Genomic DNA, 26,055 nt, shown 5'->3' on the forward strand with positions numbered 1-26,055 from the left:
TTGGTGGCGGTAGGGGAGGAGGGACCTCCAACCATTTCACAGAGAGACATATTTCCAATAAAATTTTAGTTCTCTTTAGTAATGATGTATAATTTATAATGTAGTTACGATCACTTACTTACTAATAATTGTAATTATAATTCAATCCAAAAGAAATTGTTGACAGAAGCTTTTGGTAATAGAAAATTGTTTAAATTATGAACAAATTTTTATTGCAGAAAAGAATGATAAGGTAAGCAATAAAATATATTTGGACATAAAATACATTTTTTAAATTTTTGTGGGGAAGTAAAATGAAAATTACAAACTCAAAGAGAAAAAAAATAATGTAAATTTCTGTAAAATGGATGATGGTGAGTATTTGATTTCTATGGAATTTCATTAAGTGTATTTCAACACTTTTTATTTTAAAATATTTGTGTTTACTTTAACCAGAAATTACATCTTTTGCAACTAAACTTGGGACAAAAAAATTTTACAAGTCAACTTAAAAATTAATATTTAGGGGGTATATCAGCAAACTGTATGGAGACCATTGCCTTAACCCCTTCAGCTTACCCACTGAAATCCACTTGGGATATGGTTATCCTCCTTGGATAAAAAGTCAGCATCAGGGCAGTGCTGCTCCCACCTTCATAAGGTCATTTCTCCAAATACAATGTTCACCTCTCTTTTGAGGTCTCCTGGGGTCACTGGTAAAGTGTAGATTTTGTTCCCAGAACACCCTGAACAGGACACAATAGCATATCCCTAAATCAACTCTAATGCTGTTCTGTGCCCAAGGCTATAACTGATAACCTATTCTAGTCCATCTCAAATTATGTCCCCTTACCTTTTTCAACATTAACAGAAGTTCTAAAAGAATGTCAAACAATAACATCAAAATATTCTCTAAAAATTAAGATAAAAAAAGATGTGTTCAGTTTGATTATGACCCTCCCCAGTACCAATTTTCCAGGGAGAAATGAAAAGTTTAGGTATTAAATTATGTTCTTCTAAGTCATAGCCCAAAATAATCTGTACCAACTTCCTATGAAATCTAAAATTACTGTCCCACAATGAACTTTCATGATCTTGTGAATTAAAGTTCAAACAAAAGGTTTTGTCACTCCCTAGCAATGAACTTAGCTCCCAAAATTGAAGCTCCCCTTCCCCCAAAGGGCCTATCTTGTTAAGCTCACCCCAAACATCCCCTGGCATAGGCAGACCCCTGTGAAACTTATGATATTCTGAAGTAGCAGAGCAGAAAACACACATTCTGTGGGAGGCCTGGGAAAGGGGAAAGGGAGAAGTGGGCTGCACATACCAAACTTACACATCAGGAAACTTGCTAGCGGCCTGGAATAGAGTATTTAGAGTTATGATAGTGGCACCCAATCCATACTTCAGGAAACATATGATGTAGAAGTGTTTTCCCCTAAAATGAAGAAATAGAACAGAATTTATTTAAGAAAGATTTATTGAGCACAAATTTCTGAGCTAAATTTGCTGAGAGATTCATAAGCAGGTCAGAGCTGGATGCTGCCTAATGACCAACCACTAATTTGTAACATATATGTATATGGATAGGTCACATATATTGGGTTTTTGCTGCAGCAGCACCCTACTTCCAGTACCAATTTTTGTATTAGTGTAGATTACGTTTGTTTGCTAGCAAACAACTACGAAAATCTCAGTGTTTTAGAAAAGCAGAGATGTATTTCTCATTTATACTACTGCGTATGTTAGCTGAGGGCTCTTTTCCACTTTCTCCTGACTCTAGGCCCCTCACTGATAGAAGCAGCCCCCATCTGAAACATTGTTAGGGTGACAAATTAAAGAAGGCCACAAATTCTTTGTCACTCTTCTCCCCAGTCTCCATCAAGAGGTGGAGTTTGTTTTCTCCACCCTTTGAAACGGAGCTGCCCCTGTGAATGCTTTAACCAACAGAATGTTTTATCTCTATGCCTAAGTCTTACAAGACCTGAGACTCCGGAAGCACCATGAAGAAATCAGGCTACTTTGCTGGAGAAGCCATGTGAAGCGAAGGCCCTGGGATAACAATGTAAAGAAGAAAGGCTTGGCCATTCTAGCATCCCATGCAAGCTCCTCAGTACTCCAGCCCCAGAAAATACCTGGCTGGAACCACAAGAGATCCCAAACAAGATCAGACAAATGCTCATGAGCCCATTCAATCCACAAAACCATGAGCAATAGTAAAAACGGTTACTGTTTTAAGTCATCGAGATTTGGGGTGGTTTGCTATGCAGCACCAGATAACTAAAACATCCCTTCACTGCACTAAAAGGAAAGAGCGTATGAGAAATTATGCATTCTTAAAGCTTTTACTTGTAAGTGACACAGGCCACTTCTAATCAACATTGCACTGGCCACACTGAGTTCAAAAGAGTAGGGAAATGCAAGTCTATTCTGTGTGTGGAAAAAGAAATGGAAATATTTGGTGGTTGGTACTATTATCTCCCAGAGAAAGGTCAGGGCTGAAGAGGTACACACTCCATAGAGAAGACAAGTAAATCAATAAGTAGATAAAATGTCAAGAAAAAAGAGTAAGGAGAGAAGAAAAGAACATAGATAACAAGAGATGCTAGTAGATGACCTCTGGGCAAGGTAGAGATGAATATAAGGAAGAAAAGAAAGGTAGAAAAGATTTAGAAAAGAAACATCTACAGAGGCAAAAGGAGACATTTAGGGATCCAAAGGAGAGTTTCAAGAACAGAACAGTCAAAAAGAACATAAAATAAAATGGATGGTATAGGCAAGGAATTTGTAGATATTCAGAGATCAATGTGAGCTGATACAGTCACAGGCCTGGGACAGAGGCAGAATTAGAGAAGTAAATGAAAGATAATAGAATTTGGATGGTTGGAAAGGAAAATGAAGGGCACTCTTACTGAGAAAGAGAGTAAAGTCTTGAAGTGGGGAATAAATTTAGCAAATGGGAAAACAGGACTAGATATTATAAAGGGAAACACATCAATGTAATAAAAGTTATGTGTAAAATAGATTAGGTTTGCTGCAGAAGGGGAAGACAGGGAAGCCATTTGTGGATTTACAGAGACCTTTGACTGCCAGCTGAGATTTCTAAGTGGTTTCCTTTAAATATCTGAGCACCACTGAAGACAGGGTACCTAAGTAAAGGAATTCAGTATACAGAACTAGTACCTTCATGTGGAATGAAGAAGGGAAAGACAGAGCAAGCCATCAGTGAGAAAATTACAGTATTCAAAGCAGGAGTAGGATATTCTTACTGGGAGAATTTGTTACCTGCTGCGGGCTAGGGTAAGAACTCCCTTAAAAACCAGTTCAGGAGGCTCAAAATAAGTTGCTCAGAGAACTGGGGGGGTGGGGGGGGAAGAGTTTCAAGTGTGGAGTTGAGATATTTATGTTATCAAGGATATTAAAAAAATGTTTTTTTAACTTTTTACTCCCGTGGCAGACAAGGTTGGGTAACTACCCAACATTCCCCACCCTTCTTTCTTGACAACAGAACTTCAGTGCTGCTCAATTCCTCTCTTCCCTCCAAACCATCAGGCAAAAGAAATCTACACATATATGATTGACCTCCAAAGTAAATCCTGATTGGTTTAAACCAACTGGTTTAACCACTCAGCTAGCATCATCTTTCTAGGGAGTGTGTAGGGTGGGAAGAGGGTTGTTTTTTTAGTGCCCCAATGCCAGAGGTGGCTACTGACATTTGTTGGGAAGAGACCAGAGAGGCTAAATGTCCAGCAATGCATGCCACAGTCCTGCATAAACACTGCAAAAAGCTAGATAAACTCTTAACAATCATGGTAGTCCCAAGCTCCTTGTCAGTTACTGTTTCAGGGAATAGTGACCCACTGGTGAATAACATAAGTAGTGGCCCGCTATGAAATCTCTGAGGTAATTTCTTCCTATTGCTGATGTCATCCCAACTGTGTGACACCTGCTACTGCTACAAGCATCCATCTTCTCCCCAAAACCAGTTTCTTCCCAATCATCCTGTTTCCGTCCTGTTTCCTGTTACCAAGTCCTCAAGCAGTTTTGGCTTTTAACCATTAACCTCAGGATGACTATTCACTCAGATTTGCCTGGGACAATCTAATTTTAATCCTGTTCTCCAGGTGTAGAGTGCCCCCTTTCAGTTCTAGAAGTATTTTTAGATTGGAGGCTATATTATAGGGTCACTTACTTTTCCCAACTAAACACTGTTCATTCTACCTCAAGAACGTACCTTTAAAGCAGGTGTAAGCCAAACTATGGCCTGTAAACTCTTCCAACACTTCTGGAGATTAAAAAAAAAAAAAAAATGTTGAAATGGTTGAAAAAAATCAGTATTTCATGACACCTAAAATCTCAGTATCCATAAATAAGTTTTATTGTAATACAATCATGCTTATTCCTTCAAGTATCTTTGTGGTTGCTTTATTATAACACAGAAGAATAATTATGAAAGTGCCTAAAATACTAATGTTTGGCCTTTTATAGAAAAGCTTGCAGACCACTGTTCTAATGCCACTTAGTTCTAAGTTTCCTAATTTCTTGCACAAATACCGTAACCTATTAATTTCTTTTCCATTCTTTTCTCACTCCAATCCTTAATATCCCTGGTAATCTTTCTAGAGAAGTTTTCATTCTGTCCTTTGCCGCTGTAAAATCTTCAGTGGCGGGGAGTATTAAGTCGAAGCCTATCTGTTCACTGAAGATTACTAACCTGGTCTTCCAAACTTTGCTCCTCCTGACTACTTAAAGCTTAAATGGACCACTTGCCGTTTCCCTAATAAGTACTTCAGCTCCTATCACACGCCCCCCATTGCTTGTCCATGTCTCTCCATCGCACCGGTTCCTCAAGATAAAACCCAAACTGTTACGAATACACCTTCATTCACTCATCACACCCGTAGTTCACAGCAGGTTGTTCTTGAGGTGGGCGTTAGGGAACTCACTGACAACAAAGAAAACAGACTGGGGCAGGAAACAGCGGGTCAGAATTGAGTGTTTGAGGTAAGGGGCCCAGAATGAGGCTTCAGAGGTGACATTCACACCAGATTTTTTAAGGACTTGGGAGTCCTTAAACTGTAAATACAGCTGAATAAGAGAACAGAAGGGCCACCTCGTTCTATGCACTTCCCTACCGTCACAGGCTATGATTTAAGTTATAACACCTTTAGTCTAAAACCTGAAAGAAAATTCTACAAGAGCAGCCGTGACCAAAACCACCCGGGAGTGGTTGTTCGGTGCCAGCGCAGACAGCAAGTAGATTCCGGACGCCCAACAACCCCGGTGAGGCCTCTGTGACTTCATTCTCCGCCAGGAAGACTCCCGCCGGCAGCCAAAACTTTTGGGTGGTAGCTTTGTCTGCGCGCCCACGCTCCAGGCTTCCTGACAGGCGCTACGGCACCCGAGTGAAAAGAGACGCCCCTCAACAGTTTGCGCCAGCAATTAAAACTGCGTCGTGGCCTCCCACAACCTGCGCCTTCGAAAAAGCGACCAGACCAGACCCCGCCTCCGCGGCAGGCTCGGCGCACGTGAAATCCCCATGCGGAGCGACAGCGACGAAGCGGGAGTTCGCGGAGCCGAACTCAGGCCTGGAAGGGAAGGGATTCCACCGCGCACGCGTATTGCGAGGGACCGGGCGGAGCCTGCCTCCCAGACAGGGTGCAAAGGAAAGGAGAGCGCGTGGCGCTCCGGAACCCGCGCACGCGCCGTAGTCTCACTCAGCCTTTGCGCGCGCGCGGCCGGCTCAGCATCTTTTCCTCCGGCCCGCCCCTCTCTCTACTTCAGCGAGCTGAGGCGACGAGCGAAAGCAGGGAAGTGTGGGGCGAGGTGGGCGGGGCGTCGCACGCGAGCGCGGCCTCCTAAAGAAGGGAGGGGGAGGGAGAGATCCAAGACAACGTTACCCCGTCAACACCCAATGGAGAGCAGGCTTGACCCCGCCCCCTCTCCTCATGTTATTGGCTGGGAGGCCCCAGATGGGCGGGGTTGGCCGTGGGGTTGGGGAGGGCAGGGGGCGGGGAGGAGGAGGAAGGCGCTGGCGGGCAGTGATGGCGGCGGGTGATGGGGACGTGAAGCTAGGCACCCTGGGGAGTGGCAGTGAGAGCAGCAGCGACGGCAGCAGCGAGAGCCCCAGCGGCGCGGGAGCGGCAGCAGAAGGGGGCGGCTGGGCGGCAGCAGTGTTGGCGCTCTTGACGGGGGGCGGGGAGATGCTGCTGAACGTGGCGCTGGTGGCGCTGGTGCTGCTGGGGGCCTACCGGCTGTGGGTGCGCTGGGGGCGGCGGGGTCTGGGCGCCGGGGCCAGAGCGGGCGAGGAGAGTCCCGCTGCCTCTCTGCCTCGCATGAAGAAGCGGGACTTCAGCTTGGAGCAGCTGCGCCAGTACGACGGGTCCCGCACCCCGCGCATCCTGCTCGCGGTCAATGGGAAAGTCTTCGACGTGACCAAAGGCAGCAAGTTCTACGGCCCGGGTGAGGAGTTGGAAGGGGAGGGGGAGGACCTCCTACAGCTCAGGTGCGACCCCCTTATGATGGGGAGGCCCCTGGGCTCTGGGTTAGTTTGCCAAGCCTTCTCGACGTCTGGACCCCTACGCCTTGGCTGCTGCACCTGGGACGGCCCGCCCCACACACACCCCCATCCGCGGGCACCTCCAGCTTTAACCCCCTGAAGTCCGGGTTTCAGTGTCGCCCCAGGAACCAGCTCTCAGCTTTCATCTTTCTCCCATCCCGTTCTTCCACGAAGCTTTTTCTTGCGCTGAATTTTTCAAGATCGTTTCAGTTGTCGCCCATCGCGCTGGCCCACAACCTTCCCTGAGCTTTCTGATTCCTGGGATGGGTGGGGGCAAGAAGGACGGGAGATATTTCTAAAGTAGGGACCCAAAGCTGTAGGCCAGGTAATTCATAGCTTTCCTTTATTTACTCTGCTTTACCACTGATCTCACTTTTCTCCCTACTATTCCCGTAAGGCCACGTTTAGGTACACGTAGTTCCAAGTCCTCAGCGTTTAGCTTGTGAAGTCTGGACATATAAGCAACACCTCAGACTTTTTTTTTAAACCAGTTTTAGTATGGAGATGCTTTCCAAGATTAACAATGTATGTAGGATGAGGACAGACCAGAATGTAGATCTTAATAAAGACTGGCAAAGATAGTCTCCCTGAGTTTTGGGGGTGGAGCTCAATTACCGAGCAGGCGGGCCTGTCTGGTTTCTTTTTCTTTTTTCCTTTTCTTTCTTTCTTTCTTTCTTTTTTTTTTTTTTTTTTTTTTGATAGTGGGAAGGCAGGTATTGAAATACACGCTGATAATGACTTACTGTGTTTTCACTGAGCAGAAAAAATTTAAAAGCTCTAAATCCACACCCCAGTACACCAGTTCTGCAAGTTAAAGATTTTTAGAACTTTACTCTCAGAGAACACTGTGTGTAGGATGGTTGGGTTAGAAACGCTTTTTCTACAATGTAGTTATAGCTTACATTTCAGATTATGCTAATAAACTTGAGTTCAGACTTATGGAATCTGCTAGTATACAATAAAATTGAGCAACATTGTATACAGATATCTTGGTTATGTACTGATTAATTCTAAGCTTAAAAAAAGTAACTACAATAAAAAATAAGTAATAAAATTAGGGACTTAGAGTGACCTGGTGTTCAAAAGAGTACATCCAAGCCTTAAAGTCAAATGGGTTGGCAAGTCTAGAAAACAAGTTGGTTTTCTTCTTGATTTAATCTGTTAGAACATGAGAATTTACTGGCACTTGCAAATATGTACTTCTGACTTCAGTGCTTGGTGGCTAGAAGATGTTTTAGAAGTGCTTTGGTTTGCTGTTAAGTGGTATAGAGATAAGAAATTGGAGATTTTGTGTGTTGAACTGTTTAATTTCTTAGTTGCTTTTATTTTTGTGTGTAGATCTACATTCATTTTAACCAAGTCTTAGTGCTCTGGTTGTATAAATATGAAAAGCAGCTGTCTACCTACTTAACTCTGCTGAAATGGTTAATACATTTTTTATTTGTTTAAAGTATATGGGACAAGTGAATAGGGAGTAGGCCCAAAGCATAGTAATTAAATGGACAAACCAAATTAAATAATTTTTTTAAGTCAAGAATTTACACAGTATTTTGTACCTGAAGTTTTTTCTTCATTGATATTCAAATGTATGTGCAGAGATTAGAAATTGTGTACAGGTTTAGATTTTTAATATACCACTTACCCAACTAAAAAATCTGCTTTTGTAACCCCTATTCAAAAGGACAATGAAACAGAGTATTAGTGCAAAGAAGCATATTAGTCCTTGCACATTATGCCTTGCCACTATCTGAAAATAGCTAGGAAAGGCTGTCATAGACACAGTTTAGCAGCCTCCAGTGGCAAATGTTCTGCAACAGAAATTAAAAATTAAGATGAGAGTCATAGATGTGATGTAAATAGCCTTTGTGTTGTTTGAGCATTGAGGGGGCTCCTCAGATAATAAGGGAGAAGTCAGTTTTAGTTTGGCTTCCACCACTTCACAGGTCTTAAAGAACAGGCTTAAAATAATATAATACATAATATAATATAATAAATACTTATTTTCTAAGTATTTATTGATCAACCTAGTATAGGTGTTTGGAATGTTATATTATGGAAAGGAACTTGAAAGTGGCCAGATCATCTATGGGCTTGGAGTATGTTGATATTTCATATTAATAGAAGATGTAACAAAAGTCTTGAAGCCAAATTTCTGACTATGAAACGAATATAAGTTCAGTTTGGGTTTTAATTTTTATTTTCATCCTCAAGTCAGTTGAGCACTTTTTTTTTTTTTTTTTAAATTTTTACTTATTTATTTGACAGAGATCACAAGTAGGGAGAGAGGCAGGCAGTGTGAGAGAGGAGGAAGCAGGCTCCCCACTAAGCAGAGAGCCTGATGTGGGGCTTGATCCCAGGACCCTGAGATCATGACCTAAGCCTAAGGCAGAGGCTTAACCCACTGAGCCACCCAGGCACCCGTGGTGAGCACTTTGTAAGAGAATAATTCAGAAGCAATGGTCTTAGCCTGACAATCTTAGTAGTTTGAAAGAATGAGGTAAGAAGTCAGAAAACCTCTTCTATGACTAGCCAATATCTACTCCCATTTCACAGTATTGGTTTTATAGTTTAAAATTATTTTGTGAGTCCTTTTTTCCTATGTCAGAAATACTGGTTTCTTTCTTCTTCTTTTTTTTTTTTTAAATACTGTTTTCTTAGTAATTTTAAGGTTCAGGTTCTTAAAAAAATATTGACAATTTAGTGGAGTAAACACATGTTGGCAAACAGTTGGCATTAACTACATTTGTCATCATTAAATTTAGTAACACTTTGGGCACTTGGCCATCATGTGAGGAAAGTGGTCATATAAGAAACAATGAATATGGGAGGAGAAAGGAAATAAGGTTTGTTAAGCACCTACTACATTAGATCCATTAGTCATCTCCACACTGCCTTAGGGAGGTTAGTAAGTATTCCTGCCCTCAGATGGGAGTCTGAAGTGTAGGTTTTTTGGGTAAATTGGCTTGGGTCATACAGACATGGCATTCAAATCCAAATATATTTAACCCCAAAGCCTATTTGTACTTCAGGTAAACTATGTTCTGGGATAAGCTTTGGGAGAATCTTAACTGTTGTTTTTATACCCTCTCCTGGTTCCCATTAGGTTTTAAAGCCTCAGACATGCTTGCATGGCTGTATGTTGCGCTGTCCAATATGGTAGCCACAAATCACATGTGGCTTTTTAATTTTAAGTTAATTAAAATTAAATGCAATTAAAATTGACTCCCTCCATCACACTATAGCCACATTTCCACTACTCAGTAGCTACATGGCTACCATATTAGTGCACTTTATGTAGTATTTCCATCTTCCCAAAGAGTTCTATTCAACAGCATTGATTCTAGAGGTCAGGGTAGAAGGATGAGGAAACTCCATTTATTGAGCTATTATTTCATTTTCAAACAGCACTAAGAGATAAGTAATGTTTCCATTTTACAGATGTGGCAACTGAAACTCAGGTTTTGCTCAAAATCACATACTCAGTGGCAAAACTAAAAATCAAATAGTCTGTCTTCACAGGCCATCCCTTCCCATTGTATCACTGCAAAATATAATTTTGTATGGTTCTAGAGTTCATAGAGTAGAAGACTGGAACAGATAGTATAATTTTAAGTAACTTGATTTAATATTAGCACAATGAAATTGTACCAACATAGTGGTGGTGGTGTTTTTTTTTTTTTTTTTTTAAAGATTTTCTTTATTTGACAGGGAGTCAGCAAGAGGAAGAACGCAAATGGGGAGTGGGAGAGGGAGGATCAGGCTCCCCACTGAGCAGGGAGCCCTGATATGGGATCATGACCTGAGCCGAGGGTAGACGCTTAACAACTGAGTCACCTAGATGCCCCCAAAATAGTGTTTTTACTTATTCTAATAGTTTATCCTGCATTTCTGAAATTTAAATATATGGCTTCCCCCTTATTCCAGGTAGCATACTCTTTGATACAGACCAAACAGTATTTACTCCAGCTTACCTTTTGAATTCTACTGGAAAAGAAAAAGTCATATATAAAAGAGGTACCCCATGAGATATAAAAGAGGTAATCTTTAGGAGGATGGGGAAAGGAGCACATCTGCTTTTCAAGTGTTTTTCCTCCTTTTTTTTTTTTTTTATAAGATTTTATTTATTTATTTGACAGAGAGAAATCACAAGTAGATGGAGAGGCAGGCAGAGAGAGAGAGGGAAGCAGGCTCCCTGCTGAGCAGAGAGCCCGATGCAGGACTCGATCCCAGGACCCTGAGATCATGACCTGCGCCGAAGGCAGCGGCTCAACCCACTGAGCCACCCAGGTGCCCCTCCTTTTTTTTAACTTTGTTTTCAATATATTAACTTTTATTTATAGTTTGCAAAATTGGAGTTGATGCAAGAGTTGCAACATATAGACTAGGCCCAACCTGACCTCTTCCTTCATGGATGTACTATTGACACTACTCAGTTCTCATCCCAGCTACTTAGTTTGAGGCCAGCTGGGTCTGTTTGGGCTAATGGCCATACACACCCATTAACTTTCAGTAAAATAAAAGGATCAGCTAAGTTTTCTGATGAGTTTTGATACTCTGCTCAAATTTATACTAGTTATTTCTATAATACCTACTCTGAGTTCAGCATCATTCCATTGTTTTTAATCTTTAAGGGAATTGTATTTGTGTTAAATGCTAATGCTAAAGTAATAAGGATAGCTGAAAGCATATATGAAACCAGAATATGTTATTCATGCTGGAAGAAAATAGATTTAGTAACATCTGGAGTTAGCTATTCAAATTCTTTAAATAATTCTTTCAATAATTTATGACCCAGATGTCTCCTCCCCTCAGTACCCATGACAGACATCACTAAATAACTGCTATAGCCTTAGAACCTGCATTCTGTTTCAAGATCACTAACACGGGACTTCATCTCCATTTTAAATACAGAGAAGGAATTCCCTGGATTTCATTACATTGTTGCTTAAATAAAATGAGTTAACTGAGTTTTCAAAACAGTTGGGGTCCTACTTGTATAGAGTTTATAGTATATTTGGGAAAACAGACAAGAAACAAGCATTCAGTATATAATTATTATTTGTAATTAAGTGTCCTCTGAAAGAAACGCATAGGATCTATAATAGAGGGTAACAAAGAACTTTAGATGGTCAAGAAAGGTGCTTTCCATTTATATTAGTTTATCAAGAAAAAGGGGTTGATATTTAAGCAAAAATCTAAAGGAGTCACCCATACAAAGATTGGGTGTGAGAATGTTCTGATGCCATCTAACACTCAATCTAGAACTGATCATATTGTGTTAATCAGCAGAGAAAGAAACATCCTTAACTTTACTAATTTTGAGAATTGACCTCAGTCTTCATCTGATTAGTATTACCTCAGTGATTCTTTTTCCGCCCTGTTTTCCACTGATCTGTGGTTTATTATTCCTTTATAATATAGGTAGATTTTCTTTTCATTGAATCTAGTATCAACACTTCTTTAAGATTTTATTTATTTATTTGAGAGAGAGCACAAAGTGGGGGTGCGGTGGGGCAGAAGGAGAGAGAGAAGCAGACTCTTCGTGCATCAGGGAGCTGGACTCAGACTCCAGGCTCCATCCCAGGGCCTTGGGATCATGACCCAAGTGGAAGGTGAAGGCATACACTTACCGACTGAGCCACCCAGGTGCCCCTCAACACTGTCTTTAACAGCTTAATTGGTTTATGTTTTATTGTTACTTACACATTTAGATATATTTCTACCTTCTTATTTAGTAATTTAGCTTCATACTTCGCTTTTTTCTCCCTTTTTTCCTTCGCAGATTAATATTTTTTAATTCTTCCACTTTTTAATCCCTACTTATTTGGATATATCTGTTAACATTCTTTTAATGATACCCTTAAAGGTTTTGCTATAGAAGACCCTATTCTTCTACAGAATATAGGAATGTTAGCCAAACATATCTTTGTGAATTAAAAAACTCTCTTTAAAACACTTTACTGTGATTTAAGAGAATATTTCTTAATAAATACACAAAACTACCATGTATGCAAATGTGGATGGTGTCCGTTGGAGTTGTGTAGTATACAGCCATATGTTGTGGTCCTGGTTTAGAAAACTTTTACTCTAAGCCTTCTCTCACCTATTATCTATGGTATTGTATTACTCTTAGACTTGTAGTTCTACTCTATTTTTTCAAATTCAATCTAATTGATTTAAGTATTACCTTTTTTTATTGTTAGCCCTCATTTAAATTTACCAACATAGTTGCCATTTTCTTTATTCACAGTCATTTCTTGCATCTCATTCCTTTGTTCAGGGTTCAGCTCTCATTTTAGTGAGGTGTGTTCTGTAGTTTTCTTACTGACATGCAAAAAAATCTGTCTCTGTATGCCCTCATGCAGAAATAATAGTGTAGGTTTCGGATATAAAATTATAGGCTGGTTGTTTTATCTCAGATCTTCAATAGTAGTATGCCACTATCTTCAAGTCTGCTTTTGGTTTATTTTCATTCATTAGATTAATCTGTTTTTCCCTTTGTCTTTGGAATTTTACTCTTACTAGGATTTGCCAAGGTGGGGATTTTTTTTTTTTTTTAACATGGGCCAGACTCTACTAAAATTTGAGAATGTGTGTCATCCATTTATTTTAAAAAATTTGAACCCATTACCTCTTCAATTATTGCCTCCCCTCTTGTCTTCTAATAGGTAAAGACCAGCTTTTCATTCTGTCCTTCATGTTTCTTAATCTTTCCTTAAGGTTCTATCTGTAATTACTTCAAAATTTTAAGCAAACATACTATAGTTTTTTAATCTGCTTGTATTATTCTGGGGATGCCAGTTCTCATTTGTTACATATGCTCACTCCATGGTAGTTTGTTTCTTCATGTAGTTTGTAATTTTTACTACAAAAACTTAAACCTTCAGCAATTATAGTCTTTTTATTTCTTGGAGATTTTTTTTCTATGCGCTTCCTTAAGTCATAGGTTGTAGAAGTCTTCCTGTAGAGTAGTTTAGGTATATTTCTAAATGAGGCCTCAGGAAGTTTTTTAAAAACTGTATTTTTATTAGATTACACATATTCAAAATAGAATGTTTTAAAGCATGTTCTGTAAAAAACAACCCAGTTACCACGTTCCCCTTCCTAGAAGTGAGGAACCAATCTGAATATTGTTCTGGAGCTATCACTTGTAAGTATAAGCATGTGGATATGCACTCCCTAGGTACTTCATACATACACACACACACACACACATTGTTGCATATTGTACAAACCTTTTATATCTGGAGAGCCTTTCAGCATAAAAAGAGTCATCTTATTCTTTTAAGTATATGCATATTCTGTTACATGAATATATCATAATTTAACTATTAACATTTGTTTCCAGTCTCTTACTAATAATATATAATAATATAGTGTTGCTATAAATATGCATGTATATGTCCTTTTATACATGTGAGTGAACTTACAAATTCCTAGAAGTAAAAACACTTAGTCTTAGGGTATGGGACATTTTTTAATTTGGGTACTTATTTTTGGATTGCCTTCCAGAGAAATTGGAGCAATTCATAACTTCATGAAAATGCCTACTTCTCACCCCTTTGCCAAAAGTATGATATTAAACTTCTTGGTCTTTGTCAATCTGAGAATTTAAAATGGTATCTCAATATTTTTAAATTCACATTTCTCTTTTTTAGTTTGGTTGGACACTTTCAGAATTTTGAGTCATTTATGTTATCTATAAATTATCTGTTCATACATTCTTTGCCACAGTTTTTCAATTATGGTATTGGTCTTAGAGGTTTTAGGTGTTCTTTAAAAAGTAAATCAACCTTAGCTGCAAACATTTTTTCCTAGTTTGTCTTTTTACTTTATTTATGGTGTTTTTGTAAACCATATGGAGATTTGGGGTTTTGTGTATTCAAATTTATCTTCTTTTTATGGGTGCTGAGTTTTCTATCACAGGTAACTTAAAGATTTTTTTAACTAAAACGATTATTTTTAAAAATAGTAGTTTTTAAAAATACTTTTATGATTTGGGTTTTTTAGTTCCATTTGGAATTTATTTTAAGATGTGAAATAAGGATTTTTACAGGAAATTACTTAAGTTACCCCAACACTATTTATAGAATAATTTTTCCCCGAGCACTTGCAGTTATTACCTTTATTGTTCTCTAAATTCCAATAGATATTTAAGTCCACGCTATTTCTTTTTTTTCTCACATTAACATTCTTGATTTATTAATCATCTCATGAAAAATCTGCACAGTAACCAGAGATAAACCTACTGCAGCATCTTTACTCTTTCTGTTATCCAACCTTCAGCTCACTTTTTGTCAGCACCAACATTGACTTTTGCAGTCCCTCTGACTTTCTTCATTCTGTTCTTGTGTTCCTTTCACTGTTTTCTTGATGTCTTTTTCTTCTCAAGACAGGCCATGTCTTGCGAGTCTATGTTTGGGTTCATTTTTCTTTGCATAATCCAAGGAATCATAAATCATCCCAAAGCCAGTTGTCCTACCACCACCAAAACGGGTTCTGAATCCAAATACAAATATGACATCTGGTTTTACACATTTTGGTTAGTTTTTTCTGAATTTCTGTCTTAGCTGCTGTTGTTTTTGTGGAGTGAAGGACATCAATGTCCATCTGTTTCCACTGAAATAGTTGGTCATGAACATCCTGGTCAGATAGTTATTGTGTCGTTCATAATGGTGGCCAAGTTTCAAGCATCTGGGGAGGAAAAGAACAAGTCCATGCTATTTCTTCACCTTAGAATCCTCATTCTCTAGGGGCTGTGTAAACTCAGTTCCCACTCTCACATCTTCGCAGGCCTGGGATTTTTACTTTTCTGTCTTCCTGGTCCCCACCCTAGCTGTAAGCCCTGGGGCCAAGGCTGCTGAGGTGGACCCACAGTATTGCTGACAGCTTTCTAGTTTGAATTTCAAAAACAAGATGGAGTTTGGGGAACTATTTTAACTGCCTCAAGTTAGGGCCAAACTAGATAGATACTTTGCCCATTTTATACCAGTGCTTCTAAGATTTGCCCAATGTTAAATGTTGGTAGAAGCCTCTAGAACCCAAGTATCTTGGCTCCTTGAGGAGTGTTCTTTCATTTTGACCACACTACCTTCTCTCTAAAAGTCTTTGGACTTCCTAAATTTAAATATTAAAAAAAAAAATTTATTACTTGGATTTCTTTTAATCACTTTTATATTACTGCTTCATTTATTCCAAAGCCATTGTGATCTTATTTGGAATAAATTACTCAATACCAAGTATAATTCTGTTTTTTTAAAAAAGTTGTTTTAATAATCACAAAAGACTTCTCAAAATAGACCAGAAAACCAGGCTGTTTATAAACTTCAGTGGATTATAGTTTGTTCCTCAAAGCTATGGTTTTTATATCGTGGAAATAATTGAAATATTCATTCTGGAATTTCTCATCATAAATACTAATGTAGGTACACAGCCATCCTAATAATCACAATATTATCTAACATATTTTAGATATTTTATTTGCTCCTGGAATTTTCTATTTATTAAATTACTCTTTAAAACATTTTCTTACAGGCGCACCTGGGAGGCTCAGTGGGTTAAGCCTCTGCCTTAGCTCAGGTCATGGTCTCAGGGTCCTAGGATCGAGTCCTGCCTCGGGTTCTCTGCTCAGCAGGGAGCATGTTTCCCCCTCTCTCTCTGCCTGCCTCTCTGCCTCCTTGTGATCTCTCTATGTGTCAAATAAATAAATAAATAATCTAAAACATTTTCTTAAGTGACCATATGTTTTTGCCTTTTCAAAAATAACATTACCACATTCTACCTGATTATATTAAAGTAAGCAGTTTCAGGATTCAAGATTTATTGAATTTTGAACTTTAAAAATCTATGTGGCAGGTTGTGTTAACTCTTAAAGAGTCTTAATGAAATCTGAATTCTAGTATAATGTCATTTTGATATATTTAACATTATTTTTGAAAGATAATTTTGGGGCACCTGGGTGGCTCAGTCGGTTAAACATCTGCCTTCTGCCTAGGTCATGATCCCAGGGACATGGGATTAAGCCCACAGTGGACTCCCTGCTCAGTGAGGAGTCTGCCTCTCCTTGTCCCACTGCTCTCCTCCTTACCACCCCCAACTCATGCTCTCTTTCAAATAAATAAATAAAATCTTTTTGAAAAAAAGAAGACTTATTATTAAAATGATGCCTTAGAACATTTGTTATATAGGTATATTTAAGAGAAACTGCTTTGGTTGAATAATTGTTCATTTTTTGTAGCAAGAATTTTCTTGAAATTATAAGTCCACCTTTATATCAGCAAATAAGAGTCAAAATAACAGTTTATATAAGTACACTGGCTTTTTTTTTTGTAAATTACAGCAAAAGACTTCTTAACATTTAAAATTTGCTTTCTTTGGGTAGTTCTCTGTTATTTTAGTATTATAGATAGCCAAGTATGGTTATCAAAAATTGGAATCTGTAACATTAATGTTTGTTGGTAAGGAGTGTGGAATGGGGAGGTATTACTGGCTTCTCAGATAACTCTTCTGGTTGAATCATGAATGCAGAGAAATGTACTTTATGTAGACCTCAGATCCTTCTTTCTCTGAGCACATCCATCTAGTTCCAATTCTAGTTGTTAATGTTATGTTCTTTATGATCTTACAGGAAAAAATAAAGAAAACTGTTCAAAAAGATCTTTTCAGAAGTTAAATGCTTCCTGAGGGGAATCTTAATGTGGAGAAGATAGCTTATATATAGTTTAGAGGGTGGGACAATATGTTAATCACTGAATCATTATTTTCTATTCAACAATTAATAAAGCATCATTTTTCCTAGAAATGGGGTTGGATTATTACCTGTTGACTCAAGTTCACGCTTACTAAATCAGCCATCTAAAACCAAAAAAAGAACCTGTTTTATGAAGTTTTGTTTTTACGTTTATTCAGTGTTGAGGTCTCCTTAGAGAAGTTGGCAGAGAATTTTATTAGAGAATCCATTGGTACATGATTAATATACTCAAAGATGGAAGATTTTCTGGTCTCTGTTTTCTATGATGACCATTTTCTTCTCCCCTTTTTACCATTTAGATGTGTTTAGTGGTTTATACTCTGAAGTACCCTGAAGTAGATTGACTTTTGCAGACTAGGGAGGTAAATATAATAAAATGATAAGAAAAGCTGTCGATGTATACAGCTTTTTTGTTAATCTTCTTTTATTTTGATTTAACAGGTATTCCAAAGTATCTGTTCCCCAGAGATTTTGCAATTAATGAAATCCTCCAATTTCCAGGGTTGTCATTCCATCTTTGGGTTTGTGGATCCTGTGTGTTTTCTCAAGTTTATTGTGTTTGGGGTAGAAAAGTGGAGACAGTACTTCTGAAGTCTGTTGGTAATTTAGGCAAGTCACTGAATGTCCCTGCTCCTGTTCATCTGCCAGGTGAGGAGGGCAAAAATTGTTCCTTCCACTTTGCAAGACTGTGAGAGAGGAAAGTCACATTGCTAGAAAATTTTTTAAAAAGTTGAAAACTATCGTTTTACATGTGTAAAGGTTTTTACAGCCCTGATCAATTTTATTTTTTATTTTGTGTGTATGACTCATCGCTGTTTTGTCAGCATTACTTTGTTTTGGAAAAAAAAAAAAAATCACACTAGCTCTTATCTATCTATGGCCTCCATCTGGGGAAAAATAGCTATTGGCATAAAGCATGTGGAGTTATGCAGAAGAAAAAAAAAACCCAAAACTACTTTTCTTTTCCCTAGGGACTGTTTGTTCTTGCTTAATTTTCAAAGTTAATATTTCTCTAAAATAATTCCAATTTAAGGAATAATATTGAATTTCTTTCTCTTAAATGCTAAATACCCAGGGAGCCTGAGTGGCTCAGTGGGTTAGGCCTCTGCTTTCTGCTCAGGTCATGATCTCAGGGTCCTGGGATCGAGCCCCACATCAGGCTCTCTGCTCAGCAGAGAGCCTGCTTCCTCCTCTCTCTCTGCCTGCCTCTCTGCCTGCTTGTGATCTCTCTGTGTCGAATAAATAAATAAAATCTTTTAAAAAAAAAGCTAAATACCCTCTGCAAAGTCAGTTGATACAATGGGCAATGGTTTGAAGGTTATAAATTTTGGCCAATTATAGTGTCCCAGTTTCTTATGTAGAAGCCAAATTTAAAAGTTTAAAATGGTAGCCTTAGTGTACACTGATAGGAAAGTGATTAAATTGTAGGTATGTATATTCATTCAGTACGAATGTGTATAACTATTAAATAGTACTTGTGAATGTCACCTAATATTAAGTAGCAATATGGAAAATACTTAAGAATAGAAAAAGCAGGATAAAAAAAGTACTTTACTGGAAAGAATTACCTTTATTTTTGTGTTAATGCATCAGTACCTAATAATTGCTACTTTTTTGGGGGGAGGGCAGAGAGAGACAGCAGGAGAGGGAACATAAGCAGGGGAAGCAGGAGAGGAAGAAGCCGGCTTCCCACTGAGTAGGGAGACCAATGCAGGCCTCGATTCCAGGACCCTGGGACCATGACCCAAGCCAAAGGCAGACACTCAACCACTGAGCCACCCGGCGCCCCAGTAGTGCTGCTTTTTAAATTTATCAGAAACGCCACTTCTGGTTCCATGCCATAAACTTTGCAGAGAATGGCTTTCTTACACCTCATGAACTTCATGGTGCAGTGTTTTCTGTAACTCAGATTAATGTTGATAAATGTTTAGATTATTGTCTGTTTAAGTAGATTTTGAATTCTCATAAATGTACAACACATATCTTACTCAGATTCTGACACATAATCTTCAGTTTCCTAAATGTTTTCAAATACAAATATGGATATAATCATTACGCTGCTCATTTAAAAATTAAGGAATTTTCTTGTTTACTTATCCTTAGAAAGTATTTTATTTTGTTAACTGGACAATAAGCTCTCTTACTGACCACTCCATTGCTCATAATAGTATTTCTGGTTTGAAAATTATTTTCTCTAAATTACTTTTGTTATACACAGAAAACTGTAGCCTCAGGGAGAAAAAATGGTGGGTTTTTTTGTTTGTTTGTTTGTTTTTGGTAAAATTCGGTATTTTGGAAATCTTTTCCTTTTTTAAGTATTTATTTATTTATTTATTTAAGTAATCTCTTCACCAGACATGGGGTTTGAACTCATGAGCCTGAGATCAAGAGTTGCGTGGTCTTCCAACTGAGCCAACCAGACACACTTAATTTTTTTTTTTAAGATTTTATTTATTTATTTGACAGAGATCACAAGTAGGCAGAGAGGCAGGCAGAGAGAGAGGAGGAAGCAGGCTCCCTGCTGAGCAGAGAGCCCGATGTGGGGCTCTATCCCAAGACCCTGGGATCATGACCTGAGCCGAAGACAGAGGCTTTAATACACTAGTCACCCAGGTGCCCCAACACCACTTAATTTTTAAACCTACATTTTAAACAGAAGAACTTAAATGATCTGCTGTGTGGCCTAATATGAAGGCAGAAATAATTCTTAGAAGATATTTATTACAAAAATAATTTTTTAACAAGTACACAACCAAAATCAGAAACAGATCCATAAATACCAAGAACAAACTGATAGTTGCCAGGGGGAAGGTGGTTGCGGGAAGGGTAGTGGGAGGGAGATACAGGCTTCCAGTCATGGAATGAATTAATCATAGGGATGAAAGGGACAGCATAGGGAATATAGTCAATGGTATTATAACAGTATTGTACGGTGACAGTGGGAGCTACACTTACAGTAAGCAAAGCATACTGTTTAAGAGTGGTCATATCATTATATTATACACCTAAAACTAACATAACATCATGTGTCAGCCATACTCAATTAATAATAATAAAGAAAAGTAGTAGTAAGAATAATAATTTTCTAAATAGCCGGACCTTACCAATTATATGAAGTAAATTTTTTTCTTTTCATTCCCCAGAAAAGGCTGCCACTGTTTGTATTCTGGTTTGTATTCTTCCTGGTGTTTTTCACACATATATAAACACATGTGTGTGTATTTTTTTAATTCAAAGCAAATCGTATTCTATATATACATACTCTTCTGAATTGCTCTTTTCAGTTACTCTATTATGGACTTCTGTCTGTGTATACATATAGAAATACTTCATTCTTATTGATAGTTATGTACGTTATTCCAGTAAATTAATGTACTATAATTTAACCAGTTTCTTGATAGGGAAAAGTAAGTTTTTTCAGTTCTGTTTATTATATGTTTTAAAGAACTAAAGTGTCTTTTTTATCATGTGTTTGGGTGGAGATTTTGCTCACCATAAGTGAATCTGCTCAAAGTAAAGGATGAAGATTGAGAGTCACTACTTATTTGAAATTGCAGCTAATATTTTAGAAGAAATTTATTATGTTTCTTTTTTTTTTTTTTTAAGGGAGGGAGGGAAGGAGAGTGGGAGGACAAACTGGCGGGGAGAAGCATCAGAGAAAGGGAGAAGCAGACTCTCTGCTGAGCAGGAGCCTGATGTGGGGGCTCTATCCCAGGACCCTGAGATCATGACCTGAGCCGAAAGCAGATACTTAACCAACTGAGCCGCCTAGGCATCCCCAGTTTTACTCTTTTTTACTTTATGCCAGGCACGTGGTAGGCATTGAGCACTGACATGAGTAAGACAACTGCTGCTCTCAAGCACAAACTTTAGGAATGGTTCATTTCTGTCAGCATAAAAATTATGCCATTCCTCCCTAGAGAGGGTAGTTACTAATTCCTTGGACAAAATCCTATTCATTTTGTGTCAGTCAGAACTGTTGGTGCGCTTGGGTGGCTTAGTTGGTTAAGCATCCAATTCTTGATTTCTGCTCAGGTCATGATCTCAGGGTCATGAAATCAAGACCCACTCGGACTCCGTGCTGGGTTTGAAACATGCTTAGGATTCTCTAGCTCTCCCCTCTGCCCCTTCCCACACTACTCCTCACAGTCTACCCCCCCCCAAAATAAAAATAATAAAAACTTAAGAAAAAAAAACAAAAAACCTGTTCCTTAATAGGCACATCTATTTATTTCCCAAGAGCTGTGACAAATAAAAACCATTGTTTAATGACTTTTCATTGTTTAATAGGTAATTGTGAATATATTCTGGTAGTCAGGGGATACTTATTTTGAAAATGGGCCATATTTCTGATAAAATTCAGCAAAGACCTGTTAAGCATCTGTATGTGCTATACGTTGAACTAGTCACTGGGGGTACAAAGATGATAGTCTCTGCTTTCATACGACCTACTTTGAAAAAGAGAAAGAAGAGACTATTTTAGATCCATGGTTCACTTGAATCTTTAACAAATGCTCATCTAGTGGATGTTCTTTTGATTATTTTTATTTTATTTTTTAATTTTTTTTTAAAGATTTTATTTATTTATTTGACAGAGATCACAAGTAGGGAGAGAGGCAGGCAGAGAGAGAGGAGGAAGCAGGCAGGCTCCCTGCCAAGCAGAGAGCCCAATGCGGGGCTCGATCCCAGAACCCTGGGATCATGACCTTAGCCGAAGGCAGAGGCTTTAACCCGCTGAGCCACCCAGGCGCCCCTTTTGATTATTTTTAGATGCCACAATTAATTAACAGCAATCAGTGAAACATTATCTCCCCTCAAACAAACCAGCTTCCAAACCTAACTGCTTAAGTTTCCTCTTCTCCCTAATATGTTACACAAGTATACATTATACAAACACAAGTTTTGAGGTATCTGAAATTTAAATTTTAAATTTAAAAAGTAAAAAATTTAAAAAGTGAACAACTTTATTTTGATCTACAGGCAGATTTCCAAGAAGTTTCTTCTCATTATCCCATTTAGTATCTGTCATGTTTTGAAATTAAGGCTATGTACCAAGTATGAGTCATTATAAGGTTTCCTTTATTTGGCTTTTTCCTTTGAGGCATTAAATAATGTTAAGGTAATGTCAATAATTTTTTTTTCCTCCCCACCCCCTCAGCCGGTCCATATGGAATATTTGCTGGTAGGGATGCCTCCAGAGGACTGGCGACATTTTGCCTAGATAAAGATGCACTTAAAGATGAGTATGATGATCTCTCAGACTTGAATGCTGTACAAATGGAGAGTGTTCGAGAATGGGAAATGCAATTTAAAGGTACCTTTATTTTGTCGGGTTCTTTGAAAAGAAAGTGTGTATTATTTTACATTCCTTAAGAGTCTAAGGAGATCTGTTTTCATCTCCATCATTATTTGATGATAAAAAGCTAAATAAGAAAATGATTGTTACATATTATTTAAAAATCCATATTTAAAAGTTGATTTGTTACAAACTATAACAAAACTGTGATACCTTTAGTCTTATAAGACTTTTTAATTAAGATATAGTATTTTTAAATAATAAGCTTCTATTTAAAACTGAATTTTATTTTGGATAGTGATACTATAATTTATTCCAAAATGATTTTATTGATTTTACTCACCATAATGAAAAAATGTCTTTCCCCTTTATTATGCCCTTGAGGCATCCATTAGTACCTCCTATGTGACAATCCAGATAGCTATTTATGTGACCTGTGCATCCCTTGGAAACACTTCTTCTGACTTTTTGGCATTTGAACCAGTTCTACTATAGGAAGCAGTCCTCCTATCTTATTCTCCTGTTTTGTCAGTTAATTCACTTAACCTAGGTTCAAATTCCCAACCAAGAAATAAGTAAATATGGATCACCTTGGATACCACGGTGTTCTAAATTAATACCTGACAACATAAAACAAGCAATATTAACAGAGATGTAAGAAAAGAGTTTAATAGGAGAAAGAATAATGCTATGACTGGAGCCACACACTAGCTCTTAAAGAACACAGGATAATAAGTAACAAATGACTTTGTTTTCATTTGGTTTATTTTCCTGGAGAGTACTAGCCTATGTCACATTTTCTCCCTGAGAATATTTTCTGGTTGGATCTACTTACCATGATCTGTTAGTGATTCTGATGAAATGTCTTTGGTTAAGAACTGGTAAATATGGAGCACTCTCCTGCAAAAGCATAGTCCCCAAGCTTTGTAAATTCCTTATTCCCATTTTCTTTTGTTCAAGCCTTACATGAATGCAAAGACCAGCCAAGGTGAGCAATAGGAACAACTTAGCCTATTGTATGTAATTCCAAAAGAGGCAAACACCTTCCGCATTGTATGATGGCATAGAGCAACAAATCTGATCACTACTGATTTTCTTTTGATGTATTTTTCAGAAAAATATGATTATGTAGGCAGACTCCTAAAACCAGGGGAAGAACCATCAGAATATACAGATGAAGAAGATACCAAGGATCACAATAAACAGGATTGAACTTTGTAAACAACCAAAGTCAGGGGCCTTCAGAACTGCAATTCTTATTACTCCCTTTCACAGAATGTCCGGCGTCTTTGGGTTTGGTTCACCTGCTGCAAAAAACATTCAACAGATTCTATACAAGCTAAATGAGTCTCACTACGAAGATTTGAATACTAGACATTATTTATGCTGCCAAACTCATTTGTTGCAGTTGTTTGTAATGTCTGGTGGGGCGTCATCATCCTGAAAAGGAGGAAACGGACTATTTTTTAAAGAGCAAGAAAGTTACAAGGTTACTCCTTCCTCCCTTCCTTCCTTCTTTTCTTCTTTCCTTCCTTCTTCCTCCCTCCCTCCCTCCCTCCCTCCCAGCCTTTTTTTTTTAAATCAAAGACAACCAGATATGTATTTGCTACTTAAGTGTACAAATCTCCTCAAAATCAGCAAGGCATTCGTGTGCTGTGTTCTTGTGTAAGCTTTGAGGGAAGAGACCTGGGCAGGAGAGGTTGGGGGTACACATCAATTTGAATAGTTTAGGTTACTGAAACATTAAAATGTGAATTCCCAAACTTCTCTTTTTGGGTTTTGTCAGGGAAGAGAAAAAAAACCTTTATTTCTAAGAAATTAGGAGAAGGGGTTTCAAGTGGATCTAAGTCAAAGCTAATTCCCCAGTAGTAATATCATTTGCAACTAGTGTTTATCCCTTCCCTTCCCCTAGATCAAATCAATATTAATTGTGCCTTATTTCACTTACATAGACTTGAATTATTTTAGGGAAAGCCCCTATGTGAATTCAGAAGTCACTACAAGCAGCACTGAGACTGAAGTTGGGATATTCTGTTGACTGCAAAACCTTGATGTCATTCTGTGTATATAGAATGTAAAAGGAATATTCAGTGTTACTGCCACATATGTTAATATACACAAACTTAATTAGCATTGTAATGGCCAAATGCATTCCCTCCTGCTTTTTCTCTTTAAAAAAAAAAAAAATTGAAAAACAAATCAACTCTGTCCCCCAACAGCTGCCTAATTTTAGGAGTCTGACCCTCACATCTCATTGGTGTGGGTGCATGGGGCCGTAGTATGGGTGTTGTATGGGTGTGTCCGAATGTGTGTGAGAGCGCCTTGGAAGGGACTCTGCAGATACTGTAAATATCAGTACCGTTTTAATAAAGCATGTACAATAAACCAAAATAAGCTTGAGTTGGACTTTATATACAAAATGTAAGCCAGTGCATTATGATATCGTAATCAGGATTGTGCATTTGATTCAAGATAAGGAAAAATCTTGGAAATGAAAAGCAGGCACTGGTTAAACAAGTCGTACACATTGTACCACATTCACTGTAACTTAAGGAAGAAATTCCACTTTGTGGAACATTCTCAAGAGATCTGAGATTATTCAGGTAAGAATTGATAAATAAAAATGTACATATTTTTACTTTATATTTTGATGCCAACTGATTATACTAGAAGTAATAGCACCAGGTGGTAGTTACTGAACACAAAATAATAAAGGATATTCTACTGATAGGTACTGAATCCTTCTATTATTCATTTATAAAAACCCTATGTATGTCAGGTACTTGATTTCATCAGAACTACTTAGGTTCTTGGTTGGGGACAAGTTACACCAAAAACGATAATTTTATTTAACAAGTCACCAGTTAAAGAAAAGACTTACTCTTGAGCATAATATATGCAGAAGCCATCAGAGAAAGGGGAAATTTAAACTGCAATAATAAGCTAAAGTATGTAAAATACTACATTCTATTATCTTTGGTCTTGGGATGTTTTGTAGAAAATGATGAACTTCAGCCAAATCTTTGCTGAAAACTGGTTGTAAAGACTGAAGAGTGTTGGTAAATGCTTTGTGTGTTTTTATGTAAAATATTTTCTAAACAAATTTGTAAAAGTACATATCCTCTGTAGTAAACATATAAATATATATATATGAATCATTTGAGCCTAAAGTTCAGAAGTAAATCTACACTTGTGAATAGAGAAACCCTAAGTATCCATGCAGTAAAAATTATGCAGTCTGTTAAGAAAAATGAGTAATTTTGTGTTTTGGACTTGAAATAAACCGTGTTCTACAGACAATTCCTCAATTTTAATTGAGTGTTTCTCATTCTCAGGTAGTTTGCTGGGTAGGCTTGGAGTAAGGGGATGGGAGCTGTGGTGGTATTTTTGCTGATTTCCCCCTTAACCTCTATTTCCCTAACTTTCCTGATGATCAGAACCACTTGAAGTGCTTTGTATATAAATCCTTGG

At 37.9% G+C, this 26,055-nt stretch overlaps 1 protein-coding gene across 1 annotated transcript; it reads left to right on the plus strand.

The window, feature by feature from the left end:
- The first annotated feature begins 5,985 nt into the window (after positions 1–5,985).
- Positions 5,986–25,884, plus strand: PGRMC2 (progesterone receptor membrane component 2). The gene is made up of 3 exons (XM_059168853.1): positions 5,986–6,441; positions 22,447–22,602; positions 23,699–25,884. The coding sequence occupies exons 1-3, from the start codon at positions 6,024–6,026 to the stop codon at positions 23,794–23,796; spliced, it is 672 nt and encodes a 223-aa protein (XP_059024836.1). The 5' UTR covers positions 5,986–6,023; the 3' UTR covers positions 23,797–25,884.
- The last annotated feature ends 171 nt before the right edge of the window (positions 25,885–26,055 follow it).

This window comes from Mustela lutreola, chromosome 1, assembly GCF_030435805.1.
Source record: "Mustela lutreola isolate mMusLut2 chromosome 1, mMusLut2.pri, whole genome shotgun sequence".
Lineage (NCBI taxonomy): Eukaryota > Metazoa > Chordata > Mammalia > Carnivora > Mustelidae > Mustela > Mustela lutreola.